The following is a 21,568-nucleotide window of genomic DNA, read 5'->3' on the forward strand; positions in this document are numbered from 1 at the left end:
CTCCACACTCAGGCTTTACTGCTTTGCTCCCTACCTTTCCACCCCCGTATTCCTTTCCTTCCTTCCATCCTGAATTTCCTTCTTATCTTTTGTTCCATCTATGTATATTCTTTTTTCTTTGCCTCTTTACCTTTTTCTGTACTTCCATCCCTCCTTTCTTCCTTTTCCTTTTTCCTCTTTTCTTTTGCATTCTTCTTTCCCTTCTTTTATTCCTTCCTCGCAAATCTCCAGAATATCCCCCTTTTCTTTCCTCCAATATAATCACCCCCTGGTGCAGACTTTCATATCTGGCCTATCACAATAGCCACTGGTAGATCAGCCTGCCTCCAGCTTCTCCCCAATTCAGTTGGGCCTCCATTCAGCCATGATCTTCCTAAAGTACGGGTCTGACCACATCACCCTTCTCACACATATACTCAATTAACTCCATTCATTACCATGAGTGTAACACCTCAGCCACAGAGCCCTCAATGAGATGGGGCCACCAGGTGCAACCAGACCGGAAGGGTGGCAGAGAGAGAAATGGATATTGGATTAAGGAAACCGAGCAGTTACATGTAGACAATGATCTATTTATTTATTTATTGCATTAAATAATATTTCATTTTTTTCCAAATTATATGTAAAGACAATTTTTAACATTTTTAAAATTTTGAGTTCCAAATTTTCTCCTTTTTCCCTACTTTCCCCTCACCCCGAGATGACATGCAAGTTGACATAGATTATACATGTGCAATCATGTAAATCATATTCTCATATTAGGCATGGACAATGATTTGTTTAGCAACTCAGTCAAAAAAACCAAAACCCCCCCAAAAAACAAAACAAAAAAAAGGAAATGAAGCTGTTCTGGTGTGACCCATGAGAAAGCCAGGCTGGTTCCTTGGAACCCTGGCTCCCCTTTCTCAAAATTCCCCAGCCATCTCTTTAGAATCCCTCCTAGAACTTTCCCAGAAATCAAAGTGTAGGGGCAAGGTGGTACCCTCGCACACCTAGTGCTGGACCAGGAGTTAAAAAGAACAGAGTTCATGTTGACCTCAGATACTCCCTAGCTGTGTGATCCTGGGCAAGTCCCACCCTGTTTGCTTCAGTTTTTTTTGCCTGTAGAATGAGCTGGAGAAGGGAAAGGCCGACCACTCTGGTATCTTTCCCAAGAAAATCCCAAATGGAGTCACGAAGAGTTGGGCACAACTGAAATGACTGAACAGCATCAGCGACAATTAGGAGCCTAGAGCTCAGAGGTTCCATTTCCCCCCATCTTTGGAAAATCAGGATGACATCTGCCTTTATGCAATCTTGTAGCATCTCTCTCACTTCTATGGCTCAGCAATACAATTCATCAGTTCCTTCAGAACCAGAGGGTCGTTTACCTGGACCAGACTATTTGCCTTCATCCAGGGCACCTATGGGCCCTTTTGAAAAGTCCTATTGAGTGCCCCTTTACAACATCTCTCACCTATGCCCCTTTCTTTTATCTGACCCTGAGCCCACTCTGATGCATACCTTGACCACTGCTTGGGGAGTTTGTCTGCCTCAGCTACCTCCTCCCTCCAATCCACTCTCCATTGAAACACCAGAAGGATTTTGCTAAAGTCCACACCTGACCACATCACTCCCCCCACTCAATAAACACCAGTGGCTCCCCAAACAGATATCATTGTCCTCCCTTCTAAGTACATCTCTCCTCCCACTTTCCCCATTATTAGTAAGGGCAGCATTTAAAATCATTGCTGATTCTTAACTCACCCTCCTTGCCTCAAAGTTTAAATGGATAATTTTGATCAAATTAAATTTAAAGGCTTTTGCATAAACAAAAGCAATGCAGGTAAGATTAAAAGAAAAACTAAAAACTGAAAGGAAAATTTTACATAAATACTCTGATAGAGGCTCATTTTTCAAATATATAAAGAACTGAGTCAAATTTAAGAGAATACATTAAACAAAGATTACAATAAATAAATATAAAAGGATATGAATAGACAATCTTCTGATGAAGAAATAAAAGTTTTTTATGGTTATATAAAATGTTCTAAATCACTATTGATTAGAGAAATGCAAATTATAATAGCTCTAAGGTACCACTTCATACCTATCAGATTGGTAAATATGACAAAAAAGAAAAATGGTAAATGTTGCAGGAAATGTGGAAAAACTGGGACACTAAAGCACTGTTGATGGAGATGTGAACTGATGCAATTGTTCTGGAGAGCAATTTGGAACTATGCTCAACTGGCTATAAAACTATGACTACCCACTACTAGATCTGTACCCAAAAATATTGCCCCCACAAAAAAAGGAAAAAAGACCTATATGTACAAAAAATATATTTATAGCAGCTCCTTTTGCAGTGGCAAAGAATTGGAAATTTCAAGGATACTCATCAATTGGGAAATGGCTGAATAAGTTGTGGAATATGATTATGATGGAATAGTATTGTGCTATAAGAAATAATAAGCAGGATTTAGAGGGATGACAACAACAAAACAGAAAAGCCTGGGTAGACTTCTATGAACAGATGCAAAATGAAGTGAACAGAACCAGGATGACATTATACACAGTAATGATAATCAGAGTCAGAACTGAACTGGGAGGAATGACTTAATAATATCCAAGACAATTCCAAAGGCATCATTTTGAAAAATGCTATCCCTATCCAGAGAAAGAAATGGAATCTTAATTCAGACTGAAGCACACTATTTTTTCTTTTGGGAGTCAGTCAAGAGCCAGGCACTTTGTACAATATACTCTGATCAAGTGCAAGATATTTCTGACACCCTGAGTTTTTGGCGCCTTCCACCATTACCATGCACAGTACTTAGCAGCATGTTTTTTCTCCCAATATAGTAGGAGCTCCCAGAGGGCAAAGACAGCTGTACATTTGTCTCTGTGTCCCCCATCGTTCAGCCCAGTTCCTGGAAACGCTTAATTAAAGGCAAATAAATGATTATAATTTCAAATAACTTAAGATGCCTGTGTGAAGCCCCTCCAAGGAATGTCTTCTCCAGGCTCCACATCCCCAAGTTTTTCCACTGGTCTTTAATGACCATTCGACATTCTGGCCCTAGCTTTGTATGCTTACCAGCTGCCCAATCCTTTTCCTGGAGTGGGGTGCCCAAACCTGAACCCAGTATTTCAGATGTAGCCTAACCAGAGTCTCCCAAGCAAAGCTACATTAAAGTGCCTTCCTTTCACTCTCCATGTTCCCAAATTCAGTTACATCGGCGGGGGGGAAACAGAGAGGAAAGGAGAGAAGAAAGAAAGGAAGAAGAGAGAGGAGGGAAAAGAGGGGGAGAGAGAAAGAAAGAAAGAGAGGGAGGGAGGGAGGAAGGGAGAGAGAAAGGGTGGGAGGGAGGAAGGAAGGGAGACTCCAGAGATGCTTCTCAGCTGAGATTTGATAAGTTTGGAACTGGGGGCCATTTCTAACCATTGCTGCTAGATCAGCCCTTTCAGGCAAATGTACTGCAATTCCTCTTAGGAGGCAACAAGGTGGATAAATTGGGAAGAGGGATGTCATGATACAGTCGATCTGGCAAAGTTACTATGCTATTGTAACAGAGGTAGACATTTGAAGAGGGCAACTCCCCACGTGTGACGTGGAATAATGGAGTAAAGCAAAGAACTGGAATAAGCAGTGGAGTCCCCTCTCCCTTTCTCTTTCATCGCAGGGTTCTAGTCAGCAACAATAATGAGGGGGGAATTATGTTAAATAAGGAGTCCCTGAGAGCGGTGCTCCTGCCTTCCACAACAAAAATCCTACTATTCTCAAATGATTCACAAGCAGCCTAAGTCTGGGCAGCGATGGCTTCAGATTTCAGGTCTCTCTTCTTTTATGTTCCTCTCTATCACTTTGAGACACTTAGAAAACTATCACAGGCAGCATGATGAATTTCCCCAGTGAGCATGCTGTTGTGCCTCCTCCTAGCCTTTGACCCTCCTCCACAGCAGTCTCCCACATTATCCAGCCTCTCTTTTTGCTCCCCAACTTCTGTCACCCAAATAAAGAATCACACCAATTCAGGTCAGTAAGCAAAGTTCAGGGGAGCTAGGTGACACAGTGCATAGAGCACTGGGCTTAGATCCAGAAAGCTCATCTTCATGAGTTCTCATCCAGTTTCAGACTTCCTAGCTGCATGACCCTGAACAAGTCATTTTATCCTGTTTGCCTCAGTTTCCTCATCAGTAAAATAAGCAGGAAAGGGAACACTCCAAAATCTTTGCCAAGAAGACTCACCAAGACTCAGACACGACAGAACAACAACAAAGTTCTCTTTAGCTAACTAACAATGGGAGATACAATAGTAAAAATGAAATGACAGAAAGGGCAAGGGGAAGGAAGACAAGAAGAGCTGGCCAGCCCAGCTCACTGGAAAATAGAGCAACAGCCAGTTCTACAATTTGGACCACAAGGGCAGGAAACCACTGTTCCTGTTTTTTAACATGGTGGGGAGAGGGAGGCATAGCCCCCAGCTACAATGACAGGAAGGAACCGTTTAGACCCCACTGGATTTGTTGGTATCAAAGATGATTGACTGCCGAGATATGGGGCTGTTCCTGAGGAAACTCCTCCTCTGTGTGGTCCATAGAAGGAAGCTATGGAATGGATTGATCCCCTTTGGACCTTCTCCCTCATCAGCTGCTTCCTAGACTGGAGTGCATCAAAGCGTGTTTCTCCCACTGGCCCCCGGAACATTTATTCCTTATTCAATGACAGCATCACAAGGATAAAAAAGGATACTCGTTGAGTAATCACTTGTGTTACAGATGCTTTAGATGGCAACGTGACATATTTCACAACACAAAGTTTAAGCAGAATTAGGAGGGATCACAAAGGTCCTCTGGTTCTCAGATTTTTTTTTTCTTTCTTTTTTCTCCCCTCAATCCCCTCCCCTCGAGGTTGGGGTTAAGTGACTTGCCCAGGGTCACACAGCTAGGAAATGTTAAGTGTCTGAGTTCAGATTTGAACTCAGGTCCTCCTGAATTCAAGGCTGGTGCTCTATCCACTGTGCCACCTAGCTGCTCCTTGGTTCTCAGATTTTTTAATTGTGGTTTGCAGCCCCATATAGGGGGGTCTGAATAACTGAATATGGGGTCACAATTTCTTATCAGTGAATGCTTGGTTTGTAGACTTATTTCATATACATACAATGCTGGGGTCATGTAAAAATTTCTTGGGCAAAACAAGGTCACGAGTGGAAAAAGTTTTAAGAAGTTCTGATCTAGTCAGCAGAAAACTTAGTCAGAATTGGCCACAGGCCAATGAGACCTGAGGGCTACATGTGGCCTGTGTGTCAGATGTTCCCCTGGGGGCAGTGGGGTCAAAGAGGGGGGTCATTTCCAGAGCTTTTTACTCAAATTCAGGTGTTTAAATTCCCAATTCACTTCTTTCCCTTATCCCTCTTTGATCTTCCCTTCCTCTGAAGTTCCAGTCCCCTTCTTGGGGTGATGGGCCTCTCTAATCCCCCCTCAATGCAAAGCCACAGTGGAATAAATAACAGGCTCTGGGGCCGTGGAAGACAGGATTCTCTGTGTCTCACTGAGGGCAGCTGTGTTCAGCTGAGAGTATGTCACTCCATGGGGATCTTCAGATTCTGAGGCCTGAAGGAAAGATGTCCCAGTAGGGGATCAGTGAATGCCATCCAAAAGAGACAGGGAAGAAATGGGGACATGGAACAAGAAGGGATGAAAATAGGGGACAAAGCATTTGGTGGGAGTCACAGGAGAGATGGAAGCTTCTCTGGGGAGAGGAGAAGGACTCACCTGTGTCTCTATCTGTCTTCCCTTGGATACATCTTCATCTAGAATAGGGAAGGGGTACCATAAGTCCCTGAGCCCCCTAAATGTTCCCAGGCCCCATCCCCCTTTTGCTGCCCACTTACATATTATCTTCTCTGTAGGGAGGGAGGTGAGGCAAACAGACTGAGGGACACCTGTGCTGTCTGAAGGGCTATGAAGACACAAGGAGAAACCTGGTTACATCACCTTCTCCAAGCCAGAATCGACGAGCAATGGGGAGAAGTACCGGGGGAGTTGGTCAGACAAAGGGGACAGAGCTGGGCATCCTTACCTCCTGGGAGTGTCTCCATGTGAGCTTTCTGTGAGGAGAAACAGATGAACAGCCACATAGACAGAAAGCAGGGACAAGAGTGAGACTAGAAAGGGGCTCCTAGAATCCATCTCATCCCATCTTTTCATACAGAGGGGGGACCTGAACACCCCAATGCCTCATTTCCTTCCCCAAACCCTTGAGGTCTCAGTCCTTCCTCTAAACTCACTGCGTTGGGTATGACGGTGGCAAAAAAGGACCAAGAGGAAGAGGAGGAGGAGGAGGAGGAAGATGGAGACACAGCTGACAGTAACAATGATGACAGTTCTGGAGTCTAAAATAGAAGAGAACCCATTCCCAGGTTCCACTGTGCCAGTGGTAGACCCCCATTATATCCCCCAAACACCCCCCAACTATCCTCCCATCCATCATCCCCCATCCTCCAACAGGCTGGAACTAGGGCTGCCCAGGGAGATAAGCAGAAGTGGCCATCTCTCTGAAATGGCTGCCTCTCCTTCTTACCTTTTCTTTGAGGATCTATATTCTTTTCACCTGAAAATCAAAGACAGAATTGTACAGCTGGATGGGAAGTGCCTAAGGTTAAATCCCTTCATCCTCCTTTCCACTCACCGGGAAGCTAGGGAAGCTCGGTGTACAGAGTGTGGGATCTGATATCAGGAATACCTGAGTTCAAATACAGTCTCAATCACTTAACTAGTTGTGTGAACTTGGGCAAATCACTTAAGTTCTGTTTATCTCCGTTTTCCCAACTGTAAAATGGGGATAATAATAGCACCTACCTCCCAGGATTGTCGTGAGGATAACCTAAGAGGATATTTGGAAAGCACAATGCCTGGTAGGCACTTTAGAAATGTCAGCTATTAACAGCATCATTATCTATGATCCCCAAAGCCTTAAATATGGGGAAAGTAGGAGATGCATTTCCAGCCATCTCCTCTCACCTGTCACTTCCAGTCTTAGGACCTCACTGGGATCTGATGCTTTCCTCTCACCCTCCTCCTTTGAGTAAATGCAGCTGTAGTTCCCAGCATCCTCAGCCTTCACATATGGGAGAGTAAAGTTGGCCACCTTCCCCTTTGTGCTCTGGAACTGTAAGGGGTCAGGTACCCCAGCCTTCAGCAGGAAGAATGTCAATTTTGGAAAGCTACCTGCTAGGAAAATCTGGCACGTGAGAGTCACTGTCTCCCCTGCGGGTACCAAGGTGCCTGATTGGACTTTTAAAAATGGTTTAGAGAAAAATCCTGGGAAAGGAAAAGATCATAATTTAAAAACAGATCTGAGATGAATCTGAGAAGGACTAAGTAGTAAAGGCTCATTTGGGACACCCTTTCCGGGCCACCAGGCTTTCCTTACTCCCTTCTATTCTCTACCACCATCAAATAAACCTACCTGACATTTATCACACTCTAACATTTCTCCTGTCTCTTGCCCTGATTGTCCCTTGGGCTTTCAATGTTTTCCCTCTCTAGTCCTTACTCTTAGAACTTCTTGTTGCCCTACTTGTTATCTCCTCCTATAAGATCAAGTAGTTTCCAGTGTCTCTTTTCCCCTCCCCAAGTTATTTTGCATTCATTTTTGTGAGTCATGCTTTGTCTCTCCCTTAATGGATTGGAAGCACTTTGAAGACAAAGTTGTTTCCTTTGTGTCCTCAGAACTGAGAATGATGTTTGGTAGAAAATAAGAGCAATAAAATTTCTTATTCAATGTTGAATTTATATTAGACCTCTTTTAAAAACTGTATAGATTAGAGCTACATAGTTCTCATCCTTTTCTATTTTGTATATGGAAATGTTCTTTTTTGGTGATAGTTAAATTCAGTTTTTTTTAAAATTAGGAAACATTACATATAGAGAAGTAAAGAGAAAAAAGATCAAAGGGAATCATGAAATAAGCAAGCACCCTCTCTCACATCGAGAGCATCCCACCTCTCTTTGCCAAAGCTAATACCTTTACATGCACAAAGGATACCCTGTTGTCCTCAGATCTTCCCTTCGAGCATCCCCACTCATTCACTAATCTTTATCTCTAACTATCTGCTGGCTGCTTCTGGATGTCTACAAAGATGACCACATCTCCCCCATTCTCAAAAACGCTCACTAAATGTTACTATTTTTCCGTAGTCCTACATGTAACTTTTATTGCATCATGATCTGAAAATTTCTGCCCTTCTACATTTGATTGTGAGGTCAATTTCTGCGTAAGTTCTAAGTACCACCAAGACAAAAGTATATTCCTTTCTATCTTCATTAAATTTTCTCTAAAAGTCTATCATACCTATCTTTTCTAAAATTCTTTTTACTTCCTTAACTTCTTTCTTGTTAGTTCTGTGATTCAATTTTTCTAGTTCTGATAGAGAGAGGTTGAGATTCCCCCACTAGTATAGTTTTGCTGTCTATTTCTTCTTGCATCTCTCAACTTCTCCTCTAGGAATCTGGATGCTCTACGACTTGGTGCATATATGTTTGGTATACAATTCCTTCCTAGTTCAGCTTCTTGCTGTCAGATGTTCATTGGGTCTCCCCTAAATGCAGCTATTCTCCTTAACTTCTCTATTTTAAAGGCACCAACTTCCTGCCCATCACCCAACCTTGGAATCTCAGCGTCATCCTTGATTCTGCTTTTCTTATGTCCTGAGAGTCTTCAGACACTTTACACCACTAAACCAAAGAGAATTCCTTGGAGGACTGAATCATTCCCGCTCTAGTATTCTTGTCCTGAGGCCTCATTTTGTTGGTTTCTGAGTGCCTCTAGTGGCCTAGTAGAGTGAAACCGGCTCCAGCCATGTGTAATTTTAAATCCTAGTTATCTTCTTACCAGACATCTTGATGATACAGATAATGATGTCCCTCTCCCAGCCCCATGTTATATGTCTTCCAGTTCTGAATCTATAATCCAATCAGCTCCGCCCTTTCTCCTGCTCCCCTGTACCTGTGGCCCCCCTCTCTGGTACCTGCACCCTACAGGGACTATCTCCTCCCACCACAATATTCTCTGAGAGTGGGATTAAGTGGAATTATCATTTTTATCCCACTTTCAGCACAGGATAGAACACACACTATAAATTGTCCAAGGTTCCAGTGAGACCTGGGATTCAGAGGGCAGGCAGGGGCACCTCTGCAGCAAACCTGGGACTGTAGGACTTGGGGGACGGGAATAAAGCCCCGTCTCAGAGAAGGTCCTGGGGCTCAGCCATGGGGCTCTGCTTCTCCAAGCCAGGAAAGTCAAGAGCAAGGGGACCAGGGTGCCCTTTCCGGCTAACCAGGTATAAATAGAGCTGGGGTGGGGAGGGGGGTGGGGAATGACATCCCAGAGAGGGTCCTGGGGCCCAGTTCTCAGGCCCAGCCCCTTCCCACCAGAGTTGGGTCTGCCTCCTCCTTACCTATCACCACCAGCTGCAGCGGGGCACTGAACTCTGACCAGTCGGGTCCCTGCCAGTAGCGACAGTTGTAGTAGCCTATGGCATTAGCTCCTTTAACTAGAAGGTGGAAGTCAGCCTCCCCTCTGGTGGTATTTATCTGGAGTAGGAAGTTTCCATCCTTCCAAAGCTGAAAACTCTTGCTTCCCTGTGGGCCCTGGCAAGAGAATTTTACTTCTGCTCCCCGGGGGACCACAGAGCCGGGCACAGCCCTAATGGAAGGTCTGAAGAGCAGCCCTGGAAGGGAATCGGACCCTGGATTTCGGCAGTCCTGCCCTCCTGGGCTGCAGCCCACCCAGACCCACCCCCCTCAGCCCAGAAGAGGAACCGGGACGTGCTCCCTCCCTGCCCGTCCCCAGCATCGGCTGCCTTGGAGGTAGGGTCTCTACTGAGCTGGAAGGATGGCAGCGGCACTGCCAGAGGAAGGACTCACCCTCTGGAGATGGGATCTTCTGGCCCACACACAGCCCTGGGGGAAGGAGAGGTTACAGGTCATCCTGCCCCCGGGGCCAGCCGGCTATGCTCATGCCCCCGTGCCCCATTCCCACCCAAATACTTCGTCCTGGGTCAGGCTAGGGAGAAAAAGAAGGTCTGTCCAGTAGCCTCTCCCCAGCCTCAGTGTCCCCATTTGTCCTCTGTAGCCCCTGACCAGCCCAGCGGGGGGCCCTGGCACTCACCAAGGCAGAGCAGAGAGGCGACTATGGGGGACATGCTGGCCCCTCAGCCTGAGCCGAGCTATCGGCCACAGCAGAAGGAGGAAGCAGGGCAGCCTCTGGGCCCTGTGGCCTCCAGTGATCCAAGGCACAGGATGTGGTTACCACTGTCAGCCACGCCCACAGCTCCCGGTCCATGATCTGTCCAGTGAAGATGGTGAGAGGGGGCAATAGGTCCCGGCTGAGGTGCCTCCGTCCCCCTCCCCCTCCATACCCCTGCCCCCTCATCCTTTTTCCCTCTTCCTACTCCAGCAGAAGCATGCTTTTCCACCTCCTTCCTGGCCCCCCTGGATCTCTCCACTGTAAGGGGTGAGGCCCCCTCACCCTTCTCAGAGACTGATGGTGGCAGGGGTGGGAGAGCAGGAAGCCCGGGCAGTTCCCACTCCCCAGCCCCACTCAGTGCAGAGGGAAGCAGAGGGAGCCCAGAGCTGCAGGGGGGATGGGCGTGGTCAGGACACAGCCAAGCTTCTGGGGCATCAAGGAGCTGGAAGGCAGGTGAGAGGAAGAAGAAGCCCCGTGGCGGGGGCAGGGCTGGTGGGACCGTGAGGGACTGAGGGAGCAGGGAAGCCAGGCCTGGGAGCGACTCTCCAGGACTCTGAACCTCAGGGTGGGCAGAGCCAGCCAGTCCTCGGCGACAATTGCCATTGCCTGGTCCGGCGGCCACAGTCATTTTGACTTACTGTGTATTGTCTCCTCTCTCAGCATCTCCCTCTTAGCATCTCAAGTCAGCACATCCCAATCCAAACCAAGAGCCCCTCTCCAATCCTCCAGGTTTCTCATCCTGGAATACTGGCCGTTGCTTCGCCCACTCCGCGGACATCTCTGGTCTGCTTCCCTTTCTCTCCCCTCACATGAACATGGCCCTGAGGGAGGTCCTCATAACCTCTCACCAGGAGTATGGCAAAAGCCTCCTGCTGACCTTCCCACTTCCAGCCTCCACTCTCCAATCACAGCTGCCCAGTGGAAATTCTTAAGGCAAAATTCTGACAGTTTCAGTCCCTCCCGTTGCCTTTAAGCTGAACCAGAAATTCCTCTGGTTGGAATTTAAAGCCCCCCAAATCTGCCCTGGCTCTGATTCCCCATTCCCACTCCCCCTCCAACATTCTGCAGGCTCTTTGCAATGCCTCAGATGCCCCATTGAATCTTTGCCTCTGTATTGATGGACAAGAGACTGGAAGTTGGAAAGGGATGTGAAGAAGCCACACTGTTAGCCATAGATGGTCTCGGTGAAGACCAAAAAACAGTATGAGACAAGGTAGAAAAGTAGGATGGAGACAATGGCCTCCAAGAGACTTCTGACTGAGAACAAAACTCAGAAATGAAACCCCTCTTTCCTTAAATTATCCAGCAGAAAGGAGAGAGGAAAGGGGGGGAGTGCTACACTCCCATCGAGTGTTTGCAATCTACACATCTTATTTTACATTCTTTTATTTTTACATTTATTTTTATATTTGGGTTATTTTTTGCTCAAGCAGTTAGGGTTCAGTGACTCTCCCAGAGTTACCCCACTAGGTGTTAAGTGTCTGACGCTAGATTTGAACTCGGGTCCTCCTGACTTCAGGGCTGATGCTCTACCCACTGCCCCACCTGGCTGCTCCCAATTCTCACATTTTAAAAGATCCAAACAAAGCAATAAGTCCCTGAATTGCCAACAGATAGGGTGTTTCCAGATTCCGTTTGTGGGTTGCTTGAGGTGGATACAGGTATTTAAGGGAGTCTCAGAAAGCTCTCTCAGCCACAGACACAGCTCTCCTGCCTCCTTCACTCCTCCAAGACCGAGGCCTCAGGATAATCCCCAGATCCTCCAGAGAGCTAGTCCAGACATTGCATTTCTATGTAAGACCCATCCCTTTCTCTCATTAGAAAACGCCTCCGTTGTGTGGAGGGGTCCACGACGGCCTTCATTTTCTCCCCATGTCCCTTGCTGGCTTCCAGATGGCAAGTCCCACCACAATGGGGATATCCTGGGCCCCTCCTGCCCACCCTAGGGCTCCCTTCTGTGGGTTGTTTTCCTCCATCAGAATGTAAGCCCCTCGGGGCCGAGCATCATCTGCTGCCTCTTTTTGTGCCCAGTGCCCGGCACACAGTTTATTTCCTTGTCTCCTTCCTCCCAGTTCTAGATATCCTTCTGATGCTCAGGACTGTGGCTTTAAGCACCTCCCCAGGGCCGAGTATCAGACTTCAGCCGAGAGCCTGCAGCACAGTTCTCCCGTGATGGTCTACGTCTCTCCCATCCGTTGACTGTGTTCACCACACTATACACATTTCTCACCGCTTAGCCCTCGGCCTTGGGGATTTCAAAAGCCTGCTCCAGCCCAAAGGCAAGAAAAGGGGAAGCCAAAAGTGATGCAAGGGAGTGACATATGCCCGGGTACATCAAATGCTTTCTAGAGAGTCTAGAGTCCGTGCATCTGGTGGGGAGGTGATGACATGGAATGGAAGTGCGAGGGGGAAAGGAGGCCACCAGGAGCCATCCGATAACTGTTCTGGTCAGGCACTCAGCAAGGACACTTTTCCTTGGCTCCTCTGTGACTGTGTAGCTGTCCCGTCGTATCTTGCTCTCTGTGGCTCTGGTAACCTGTTTTCTTGGGTTTTCTTGGAAAAGATGCTGCAGTAGTTTGACAGTTCCTTCTCCAGTGGCAACCACAGGTCAAGTGCCTTGCCCAAGATGATACAGCTTGGAAGTTTCTGAAGCCGGATTTGCACCCCTGAGGTCCGCATGGGGTCCCATGATCGACAGGTGCTTAGCATTTGCTCTGCTGTCTCTTAATTGAAGGGAGGGTCAGGAGGGAGCGCTTCCCTCATCCTGCAGCCTGGTCCTATCACAATTTGGCACGAATACCCTGAGCAGCAGAGGGCGACCTCGTGGAGCGATGGCTGGGAACTAGCCGGGGTAACTGGGCAAGGGCTCATCCAGTGACCGTGCCCGCTTTGGAGAGGAACCTGGTGAGACTCGTGCTGTGTAGAAGCCCTGCTCTCCAGGGCCCAAGGGGAGAAAGGGGAGGACGTGGCCCCACGATGGTGGAGAAGGGGGGGCTTTCCTGGGGATGCTTGAGCTGGGCTCATCTTCAGAAGCTAATCGATGTCCAGTGGTTAAATGGAACTGGGAAACCACTCGGCGGCGACAAGAAAACGCAGCCTGAGGGGCCTCCGAGCCAGAGCATTGAGAAGGCGTCGGGAAGTGCCCTGGCATCGGAGCAGCCTGGCTCTGAGGGGGAACCAGAACACCTGACTGCACTGAGCCGCCCTCTCAGACAGAAACTGGCCACCAAGAGAGGGGGAAGGGGAAGCTAGAGAGTGGCCGGGGGAGGGAGGCCTGATCTGGGCCACAGAAGCGAGATGTTCCCTATTTCTCCGGTTTCGGCGGCGCTGGGGTGGGGGTGAAAAGGGTAATCGTGTCACCAGACCCTGTGATCCCTCCCAGCCTGCAGCCTCCTCACCCAGCTGCGGAAAAACATCTCGAGTCACAGTCACAATGGCCTCCGCTCTGCCTTGCTGAGCGCCAGGACTGGAGGGGGAGGAAGATCCTGACGATGTCCTTGGACAAGGGCTAGGGGGACACAGGGTGACCTGAGGCCGGGCAGAGGCTGCCTGGTCGGGCAGGGCACTAGTACCCGCCCCTTCCTCTGAGTGTGACCCACAGTGAGCAACTCGGATGGAATGGGGTGGGATAGGGTGGCCGCCAGGGGGAGCCTGAGCCTTTCTTCCAGGGCTGGGCCTTGACCAGAAGGCCAGGTGCCCCTGCCAACCTCCCGGGCAGCGGTTCTGGCAGGGGGAGAGGGAGGAGCCCCCTTGTGGGTTCATTTTCTGGGCCGGTGCGGTGCCTCTGGTTGGGAGGGTAAGTACGAGGGTCAGACCCACACCCCGGAGGGCAGCACAAATCCCTCCCCGGACCTTTCATGGAGGCTGTGCCCGGCTCTGTGGCCCCAGGGCAGCAGGTGCAGCATTGCCAGGGCCCACAGGGAAGCAAGAGCGGTCAGCTCTGCAAGGCGGCAGAAAGCACGCCCAGGTAAATGCCTCGGGAGGGGAGGCCCCAGTGCTGCGGGCCCTGCAGCTGCCGCCACTGGCAGGGACCCACGGGTCGGAGGTCAGTACCCCATGCAGCTGTGGCGACGGGGAGGGAGGAGCGGGCAGGGGCCGGCCCTAAGAGCTGAGCCCCAGGGTCCTCTCCAGGATGTCATTTCTCCCTCGCAACCCTACAGACCATGGTTATCTGGACAGGCTGCCAGAGCTTGGCCTCCGGGTCCCCTCGGTCCCAGGCTCTCTTACTATGGAGCGGGAGCCCCCTTGTCCCTGTCCCACTGGCACCCTGGCAGCCTCTGCCTGAGGCTGGAGAAAGCCTTCACTTGGGCTAAGGCTGCTGCTTCCTTTAATCCTCAGAACCCCGGGGTGGGATGGGGATGTAGAATAAAGACCCAGAACCTCGGGACGGGGAGGGACCTGTGTCCATATTGCACAGTGGCCAGGCTGCCTCTGGGACCCGGGTTTCACCGACCGGGGGAGAGTATGGAGCAGGTCTAGGGGCACCTGGATGGGCAGTGGAGACAGCAGCAGGTGTGACCCTGGCCAAGTCATTCCCCCCCTCTGCCTCAGCTTCCTCATCTGTGAAATGAGCTGGAGCCACCCACGTTCTCTACCCAGAAAAATTAAAGGGAACCAGGAATGCAACAACCCAACACCCACGACATTATGGGGTCAGGAGTCTCATGTTATGGAGGGAAGAAGGAGAACCCGGCCCTCTCCCAGCTTCCCTCTCATTCCCATTTCTCCCCAGCATCCTTGGTCGGGTCCAGGCAAAGTGGCCCGCCGCTCAGCTCCATCCAGGGAGGTGGGGGCCAGGGGGGCACACGTTGCCACGTCATTCTCTTCTCTCCCAGGCAGCTTCTCCAGCCCCTGCTTGTCTGCTGAGCCCAGCCCCGGGGACACTGTGAGCCGCTGGAGCCAAAATGGGCAGTAAGTGGGGGAGTAGCTGAAGCCCGGGCTCGTCACAGTTCCGGAGCCCGACTGTGGCCCAGCCAGGCTTCCTTCTCCCCTGGGAAGGCTCAGGATGCTGGAACCATGGCTGCCTTTACCCAGAGCATCAGAACCCAGCGGCATCCTGGAGCCAATAACTCAGGGGGAGAGGCAAACCCCAGCCCCAGGACAGGGAGCGTAACAGGTCAGGGGGTCTCATTTTTAGGGCACAGCAGGACTCAGGCGCCTGGAGGAGATGACAAAGGGCTTCTCCCCTCCCAGGAGGAAGGAGACAGAACCAGGGCTGAGGGACTAAGCTTGGATTTCTGGAGAAAAGGAGATCTCACAGTCCAGGACAGCATTGCTCCCCCACACACGCCTGCTACCAGAGGTGGGGGGGGCACAGGCCCTCAGCTCCGTCTCACAGCTAGACTGGGAGTCTTGTGGGCCCATGCCACAGGGGCCTCTCCCAGCATCCCCCAAACCTTCCCTCGTGGCTCTGCTGGGCCCTGCACTGGCCCCAGGGGGCGGCACCAAAAGCCACTGCCAGTCATCTCCCGGGACCTCAGCCCTGGGCACAAAGGGTCCCAGCAAGGAGGCAGGCTGACGTCCACCTTCCCACCCGCGGGAACTGAGGGCTCCGGCCTCCACAGCTGCATCTCCTCCAGGCCAGACCAGGCCAGAACAAGGGCCCAGAGGCAGGGGAGCCCCCAGGGCTGACTGACCCGTGAGAGTCGGGGCCCAGGCCATGGCTGCAGACCAGCCGGCCCAGGACCCCGGGCTGAGACGGGGTCAGGAGAGTTTAGGGGATGATGGAAAGAGATGTGGCTGAGTCTGGGGGACCATGAGAGGGGAGGGGACATGAGAGCATCCTGCTCAAGTTCCAGGTCCTGGGGGTCGCAGGGGAATTGTTGCAGGGAGGCTCCTACCCCTTCTATCAGAGAAGGTGGGGATTCTAGCACCTTCCTTTTTGGGGTCCCCTTGTTTCCTCCATGGAGGTGCTAATGTCTGGTCTGTTCTTTGGCTTCCAGATCCCTTGCCCAAGCCCTCCCCTCAGCCAGCCCCAGCCCCTTGATGACCTCAGGGGGGGACGTGACCCTCCTGTCTCAGGGCCATCCCAGAAAGGAAAGTTTAGTCTGTATGAGTGGGAATAGAGACACTCTAGGAGACCAGAGAGCCCACCCAGCGTGGGGCCTTTTGACCTGTCTGGGCCATGACAGCTTGGCCCCGAAACCCTGGTCTCCTGTGACCTCTGGAGCTCAGAGTGCAGGTGGTGGCAGGCCCGGAGCCTCTGGAGACAGGGGGCACACTCTCCGGCCTTCTGCCCCAGGGCGGGGGAATGAGTCCACTCCGTGTGGAGCTTTAGCCCCCACAGGCACCATAACCGCAGCTAGGAGGCCCAGTGGAGAGAGCCCGACTCGGAATCAGGAGACCCCAGCCTGAGACCCAGACTGCTGTGTGACCCTGGACAAGTCCCTTCGCCCTGTGCGCCTCAGCTCCTCCTTTGTGAGATGAGCTGGGAAAGGCAATGGCACAGCCCTGCAGGACCTCTGCAAGAAAGTCCCAGATGAGGTCACAAAGATTCACAACTGAAATGCCTGAACAGTGTACGACATCACCGTCCCTCCACAATCGCCGGTGTGGCAGCTGGGACCATGGCGGGGGACCTAAAGATTACTCCCCCCGCCACAGACGACCCACCGTGCTCCGAGACCCCCCTCTAGCCTGGCTTCCGGGCACGGAAAACGGAGGAGAGAAAGGGGGGTCCGGCTTCTCCCACACAGAAGAGCAGGGCTCCTTGGCTCCTTATGGCAAGTCTATGGGAGGAGGGTAGTGCTGATGGGAGGGTGAGAGCAGTGTGGCTGGAGGGGTAAAGTGAGACCACCCAAAGGCACAGTGAGCCTGGAGTGGTCATGTCTGCTTCAATCCAGAGTCATCTCACTGTCTCTGTCAGCTGTGGTGATCTCCTCCTCTTCCTCCTTTCTCTTCTCCTTTCCCCTCCTCCTCCTCTTGCTCTTTCTCCTCCACTTCCTCCTTTTCCTTTTCTTCTTCCTCTTCTTTCTCCTCCTTCTCCTTCTCTTAGTATTTCCCTGACATCATCACATCCGACTCTGTGAGTTTGGGGACCAGGTCTGAACCCTCAGGGGTATGAGAACGGGAGCTGGGGCTGCACTGGGGCTTCAGTGTCCGCCTCTGATAGGTGAGGGAATCAGATAAGATGACCTCCAGTGGTCCAGCTCAAGATGGAAAGTCCTGGTCCTGTCGTCTGTCTGTCTCTGCCTCTCAGCTCAGGAGGCTCCTAGGGAGAGCTCCCGGAGCTAAGGATGCCCAGCTTCTCCCCAGCGACCAAACCTCCAGTGCTACCCTGGGCCTCCCATATTGCTCAGAGACTCTGGTGGGCAGAGGATGGAGGAGGCTAAGTATCAAGTTGTGTCCTTGCCCCTCTCCTGGTTCCTTCCCTACAGGCCCTTGGACAGTCCTGGTGTCTCCCAGTCTCTCCTTCACCTTCCCCCTCCAGTGAAAAGGGGGCAGGATCAAGGGTATATCTGGGAGACAAGTTGATCTTCGAGGCTCAACTTCCTTATTCTTATAAAAACGTAGCCCAGAGGTTGATGTGTCCAAGGGGAGACAGAGATGTGGCTGAGTTTTCCCCCCAGTCTCCCCTGTGACTCCCTGGACAATGAAATCTCCCAAGAACCTCCTTCTGTCCTTCTATATGTGACTCACCAAGATAACATTTTTTTAAAACTATGTGAAACATCATCCCCCAATTCCCCAGTTATTAGTTTCGCTCTGTCTATGCAAATTCCATAACAAAAGGATCCATCGATCTCCCCTCTTTCAAGGTATGACTTAATCAGATTAAAAATATTTTCCCCAATTACGTTTGGCTAATTGATATCAAAACAGTACATTACCTTCCACTAACCATTATGCAGATGTCTGTATTTCTAATACAAGATATATATTTACCAGATTACAAACATGTTATTGAAATATTAACTATATTACTGTGGGGAACTCTTTCTGTTACAACTGATTCAATACCATTGGAAATAACACATACACCTCTGACTTCCTTATAAAGTTGGCTCTAGGCACATACTTGAAAAATGTTTTGACACACAGCAAAACTCACTTTTCTGCTGTGTTTTAAGTGTCTCCATTGTGCAATTAGATAACTTACTAAATATAAACCTTCCTTTGATTTTTTATTTTCTTGTTCATTCACATAAATAAATCACTAAATATTACATGTTTTCAAATCTTGTTCTTTCCACTGAAAACAGTTAACAGGTTTCTCAACATAGCTGCCATGTGTTGATCGCAGATATCAGGACAAAGAGAAGGTTTTAAATTACTATCGACAAGAAAATTTCCACAAATTACACATTATGGTTGTGAATAGCCATGATCTTTCAAAAATTAAAAATAAATTATATGTATTCTTCGTATTTCTTCTTTTTCAATCTATCGTAATATAGGTATCATTGTATATTCTTTCATCATTGTGGCTTCTCTAATCATGCTGACTGAATAAATATTTTAAGACTTCTCATTAACATAATATCTTCAACTTTTTGGGGTATACCTCTGTTTTTCATCTAACCATTTTTGGTGCTACAATAATAAGAAAAATATATTTTTTCTTTCTTTTTTTTTTTTTTTTGAGGCTGGGGTAAGGGACTTGCCCACGGTCACCCAGCTAGGAAGTGTTAAGTGTTTGAGACCAGATTTGAACTCAGGTTCTCCTGAGTTCATGGCTGCTGCTCAATCCCCTGCGCCACCTAGCTGCCCCTAGAAAAATATATTTCCATGATATTTCAATTTCACATTAAATATTGTTTAAATAACAAAAATCTGCCAGTGAAATCTATGGAACAATATTATTTCATAGTGATAGACACAGAGTCCCTCCACTATGGATAAGTTACCCATTACTGTTACCTGCAGACAGAACTCTGAAAATGATGGTTACCTAACCAATTGATAAAATTGAATAGCTAGCCATATCAAATTTATGAACTTAAAAAAAATAGCAATGTTGTTTTAAGAATGATTTTGAATAAATAAGTTATTTCTCATTATTATAAATACTGAAATTAAATCTGATGGACATGTGAAGAAAAAACTATCTGTATCCAGAGAAAGGAGAGATAAATATACGTGTCCATAGAATAATTTACATATATATGTATATGTGTGCACGTATCTATTCGTGTCCAAAGGTAATCATTATTTATATATATATGTATATGTATATATATATATAGCATAAAAATAAGATCCAAAAATAGACTTATCACCAAAAACTATTTTCACTTTCATGAAGCCATGATAGTTTGAATAAATTCTTTACATCTCAAGAAAAAGAAAGGAAGAAAGAAAGAAAAGGAAAGAAAAATGAATATTGAAAAGAATCTGGTCTTCTTTGAAATATTTCCTGGGAAACAAGTCCAAAATACAATCAGGAAAGAAAAATTATGGAAGTCTTAAAAGAAAATCTGTTCCCTCCTGCTAGGAGAAAAAGAAAATTCAAAAGGAAACCTGATTTCTAGAATCATAGAGGACAAATTCTTCTCTGAAATATAAAATAAATAAAATATGTGGAAGTAGGGATAAAGAAAACACCACCGGGATTTGAAATTATCCCCTTGATTGGAGAGGTCCAGAAATGAGCTTACTAAAGGGGTTCCAGGAAGTGGGAGGTATGGGAGGTATGGAGGACACACATGAATCCCAGACATGGTTGACAACTAGTACAAAATTGTGGAGAAAGAGCAGCGAGTGTTGTGTGTAAGTGACAGAGAGGCCAGTTAGACTAACCTTGGGCTAAAAGGACTCTTAATTCTACTTAACTCTAAGGGCAGAAGCTGAGCTTTATTGAGGGAAGAAGAGAATAAATATGTATATGTACCCTTATCTATAGGTAGCACCCACTATATGCCAGGTCCTGGACTAAATTACAAATATGATTGTAGCAGTCCTAGGAGGTAGATGCTGCTGCTATGACCATTTTACAGCTGCAGAAACTGAGGCAGCAGCACTGGAATGACTTGCTCAGAGTCACATAACTGACGAGTGTTTGAATTTGGATTTGCACTCAAGGCTTCCCAGCAAGGTACTTCAAAACTTTTCTTTCTCTCTGAATATGGGAATTGGGGCTCTGTGCACAGCACCTCATTAATGCATAGCTGATGAATGTAAATAACAACTAGAAGATTTTCAAAATTTTGAGAGCAATGATTAGGAAGTTTGGCAATTAGTAATTTTAAGATTGCAAGAAAAATTCCTGAAACATTGGGGATAACTCCAGTAATTTACCCTATTCTGGAAGAAAAGAAAAGAAAGCAAACTAGGTAAGTGGCAACTTTTTTGCTAACTTCTTTGACTCCTGTTTGTCTAGACTCCCCTTCTGTTCCTTTGGGAAAGCACCCCAGAAGGTTTTTAAGGGATCCTCTTTACTCCACTCCCTGGAGTGGTCCTGAGTGTATCTCATCTGTGGGGATTGCTGATAAGATCAATATAGTCCAAGTCCCTCTATTTCCTAACCCCTCTCATCTCAGATTAGATTAAAACTCAAATTCTGCCTCACCTATAGAAGGAGGAGAAGCAGCCATGGGGACCCCACACACAACCTTGCCCAAACACCTCTCCAACCCAGCTTGGGAGAATGGGGCTAGAGTGGGAGTCTGAATGTTCAATATTGGCATAAAGATAGAGTCAGAAGACAGGATAGGAGAACAAGACCCAAATCCCCATGTCCAAAATTCAAAAAAGGCTTCCATTGGGCCTCAGAATGTAGATTGACTCCAGGAAATGTCAAGTGGGGCCCAGCTCTAGGTCCTCAGGAAAAAAACACTTGGGGAATGATGGCAGCCAATACTACACCCAGAGAGTCTTCAGAAGTTCAGTATTCAGACATGACCAATCAGCCAAGAAGCAATCTGATGGGAGAAAGGGATTATATAATCAATCAGCCAGGAAGCAACCTGATGGGAGCAAGGGATTACAATTGGGGAGAATAGAGTTGTATGCACCTGGGACTACTGATATATCCCCTGGAGAGGTGAAATCTGTTCCTTTCCTGTTCCTCTCCTGCCTATGGATCCATTGCCTTCAGGCACAGTAGGCTTGACTATTTCACCTCCTGAGTGTGCTTACAAAACAGTGTCCATCCATACACTGATGTGGGAAACTGGGGAATGTGTAGCTAATATCTCAGTCATTAATACAGGTAGACAATGTGTGACTTATCAACCAGGAGAAATAGTAGCATCAGGTTTACTGATATAGACTCCTAATAGGCAATCTGGTGATATTTGCCCAGGTTTTGACTCCCAACAACAGAATCCTGGAATATTCTAGACTGCAGCTGTTATAGCAGACCACCCTATGCTCACTCTCTATATAAATGACATG

At 48.2% G+C, this 21,568-nt stretch overlaps 1 protein-coding gene and 1 long non-coding RNA gene across 6 annotated transcripts; one reads left to right on the forward strand and one right to left on the reverse strand.

Moving 5' to 3' along the window:
* Nucleotides 1-558: 558 nt before the first annotated feature.
* LOC141564630 (T-cell-interacting, activating receptor on myeloid cells protein 1-like) lies at nucleotides 559-10,277 on the reverse strand. Of its 5 annotated transcripts, none has more exons than XM_074307338.1 (10): nucleotides 10,157-10,277; nucleotides 9,913-9,948; nucleotides 9,444-9,716; nucleotides 7,213-7,305; nucleotides 6,566-6,595; nucleotides 6,273-6,377; nucleotides 6,065-6,092; nucleotides 5,877-5,944; nucleotides 5,758-5,795; nucleotides 559-5,595 (listed from the first exon to the last, which is right to left on the reverse strand). In XM_074307338.1, exons 1-10 carry the CDS (start codon nucleotides 10,188-10,190, stop codon nucleotides 5,464-5,466), a joined length of 837 nt encoding a protein of 278 aa, XP_074163439.1. In that variant the 5' UTR covers nucleotides 10,191-10,277; the 3' UTR covers nucleotides 559-5,463. The 5 variants fall into 5 exon arrangements, with proteins under 5 accessions (XP_074163439.1, XP_074163437.1, XP_074163436.1 ...); XM_074307336.1 differs by having other exon boundaries at nucleotides 7,057-7,305; XM_074307335.1 differs by having other exon boundaries at nucleotides 7,006-7,305.
* LOC141564633 (uncharacterized) lies at nucleotides 9,648-18,572 on the forward strand. The gene is made up of 3 exons (XR_012488668.1): nucleotides 9,648-9,855; nucleotides 10,121-10,349; nucleotides 12,307-18,572. It is a non-coding gene; the product is annotated as an uncharacterized LOC141564633 (long non-coding RNA).
* Nucleotides 18,573-21,568: the final 2,996 nt, after the last annotated feature.

Source organism: Sminthopsis crassicaudata, chromosome 3 (genome assembly GCF_048593235.1).
Source record: "Sminthopsis crassicaudata isolate SCR6 chromosome 3, ASM4859323v1, whole genome shotgun sequence".
Taxonomy (NCBI): Eukaryota; Metazoa; Chordata; class Mammalia; order Dasyuromorphia; family Dasyuridae; genus Sminthopsis; species Sminthopsis crassicaudata.

What these genes read in the sequence shown, in the direction of transcription:
- LOC141564630 (XM_074307335.1), bottom strand. Translation starts at nt 10,190, where the DNA reads ATGTCCCCCATAGTCGCCTCTCTGCTCTGCCTTG. An exon ending in GCTGCAGCTGGTGGTGATAG is followed by an intron (nt 7,306 to 9,443) that starts GTAAGGAGGAGG and finishes TTCCTTTCCCAG; the next exon opens with GATTTTTCTCTAAACCATTT. An exon ending in CCACCGTCATACCCAACGCA is followed by an intron (nt 6,093 to 6,272) that starts GTGAGTTTAGAG and finishes TTCTCCTCACAG; the next exon opens with AAAGCTCACATGGAGACACT.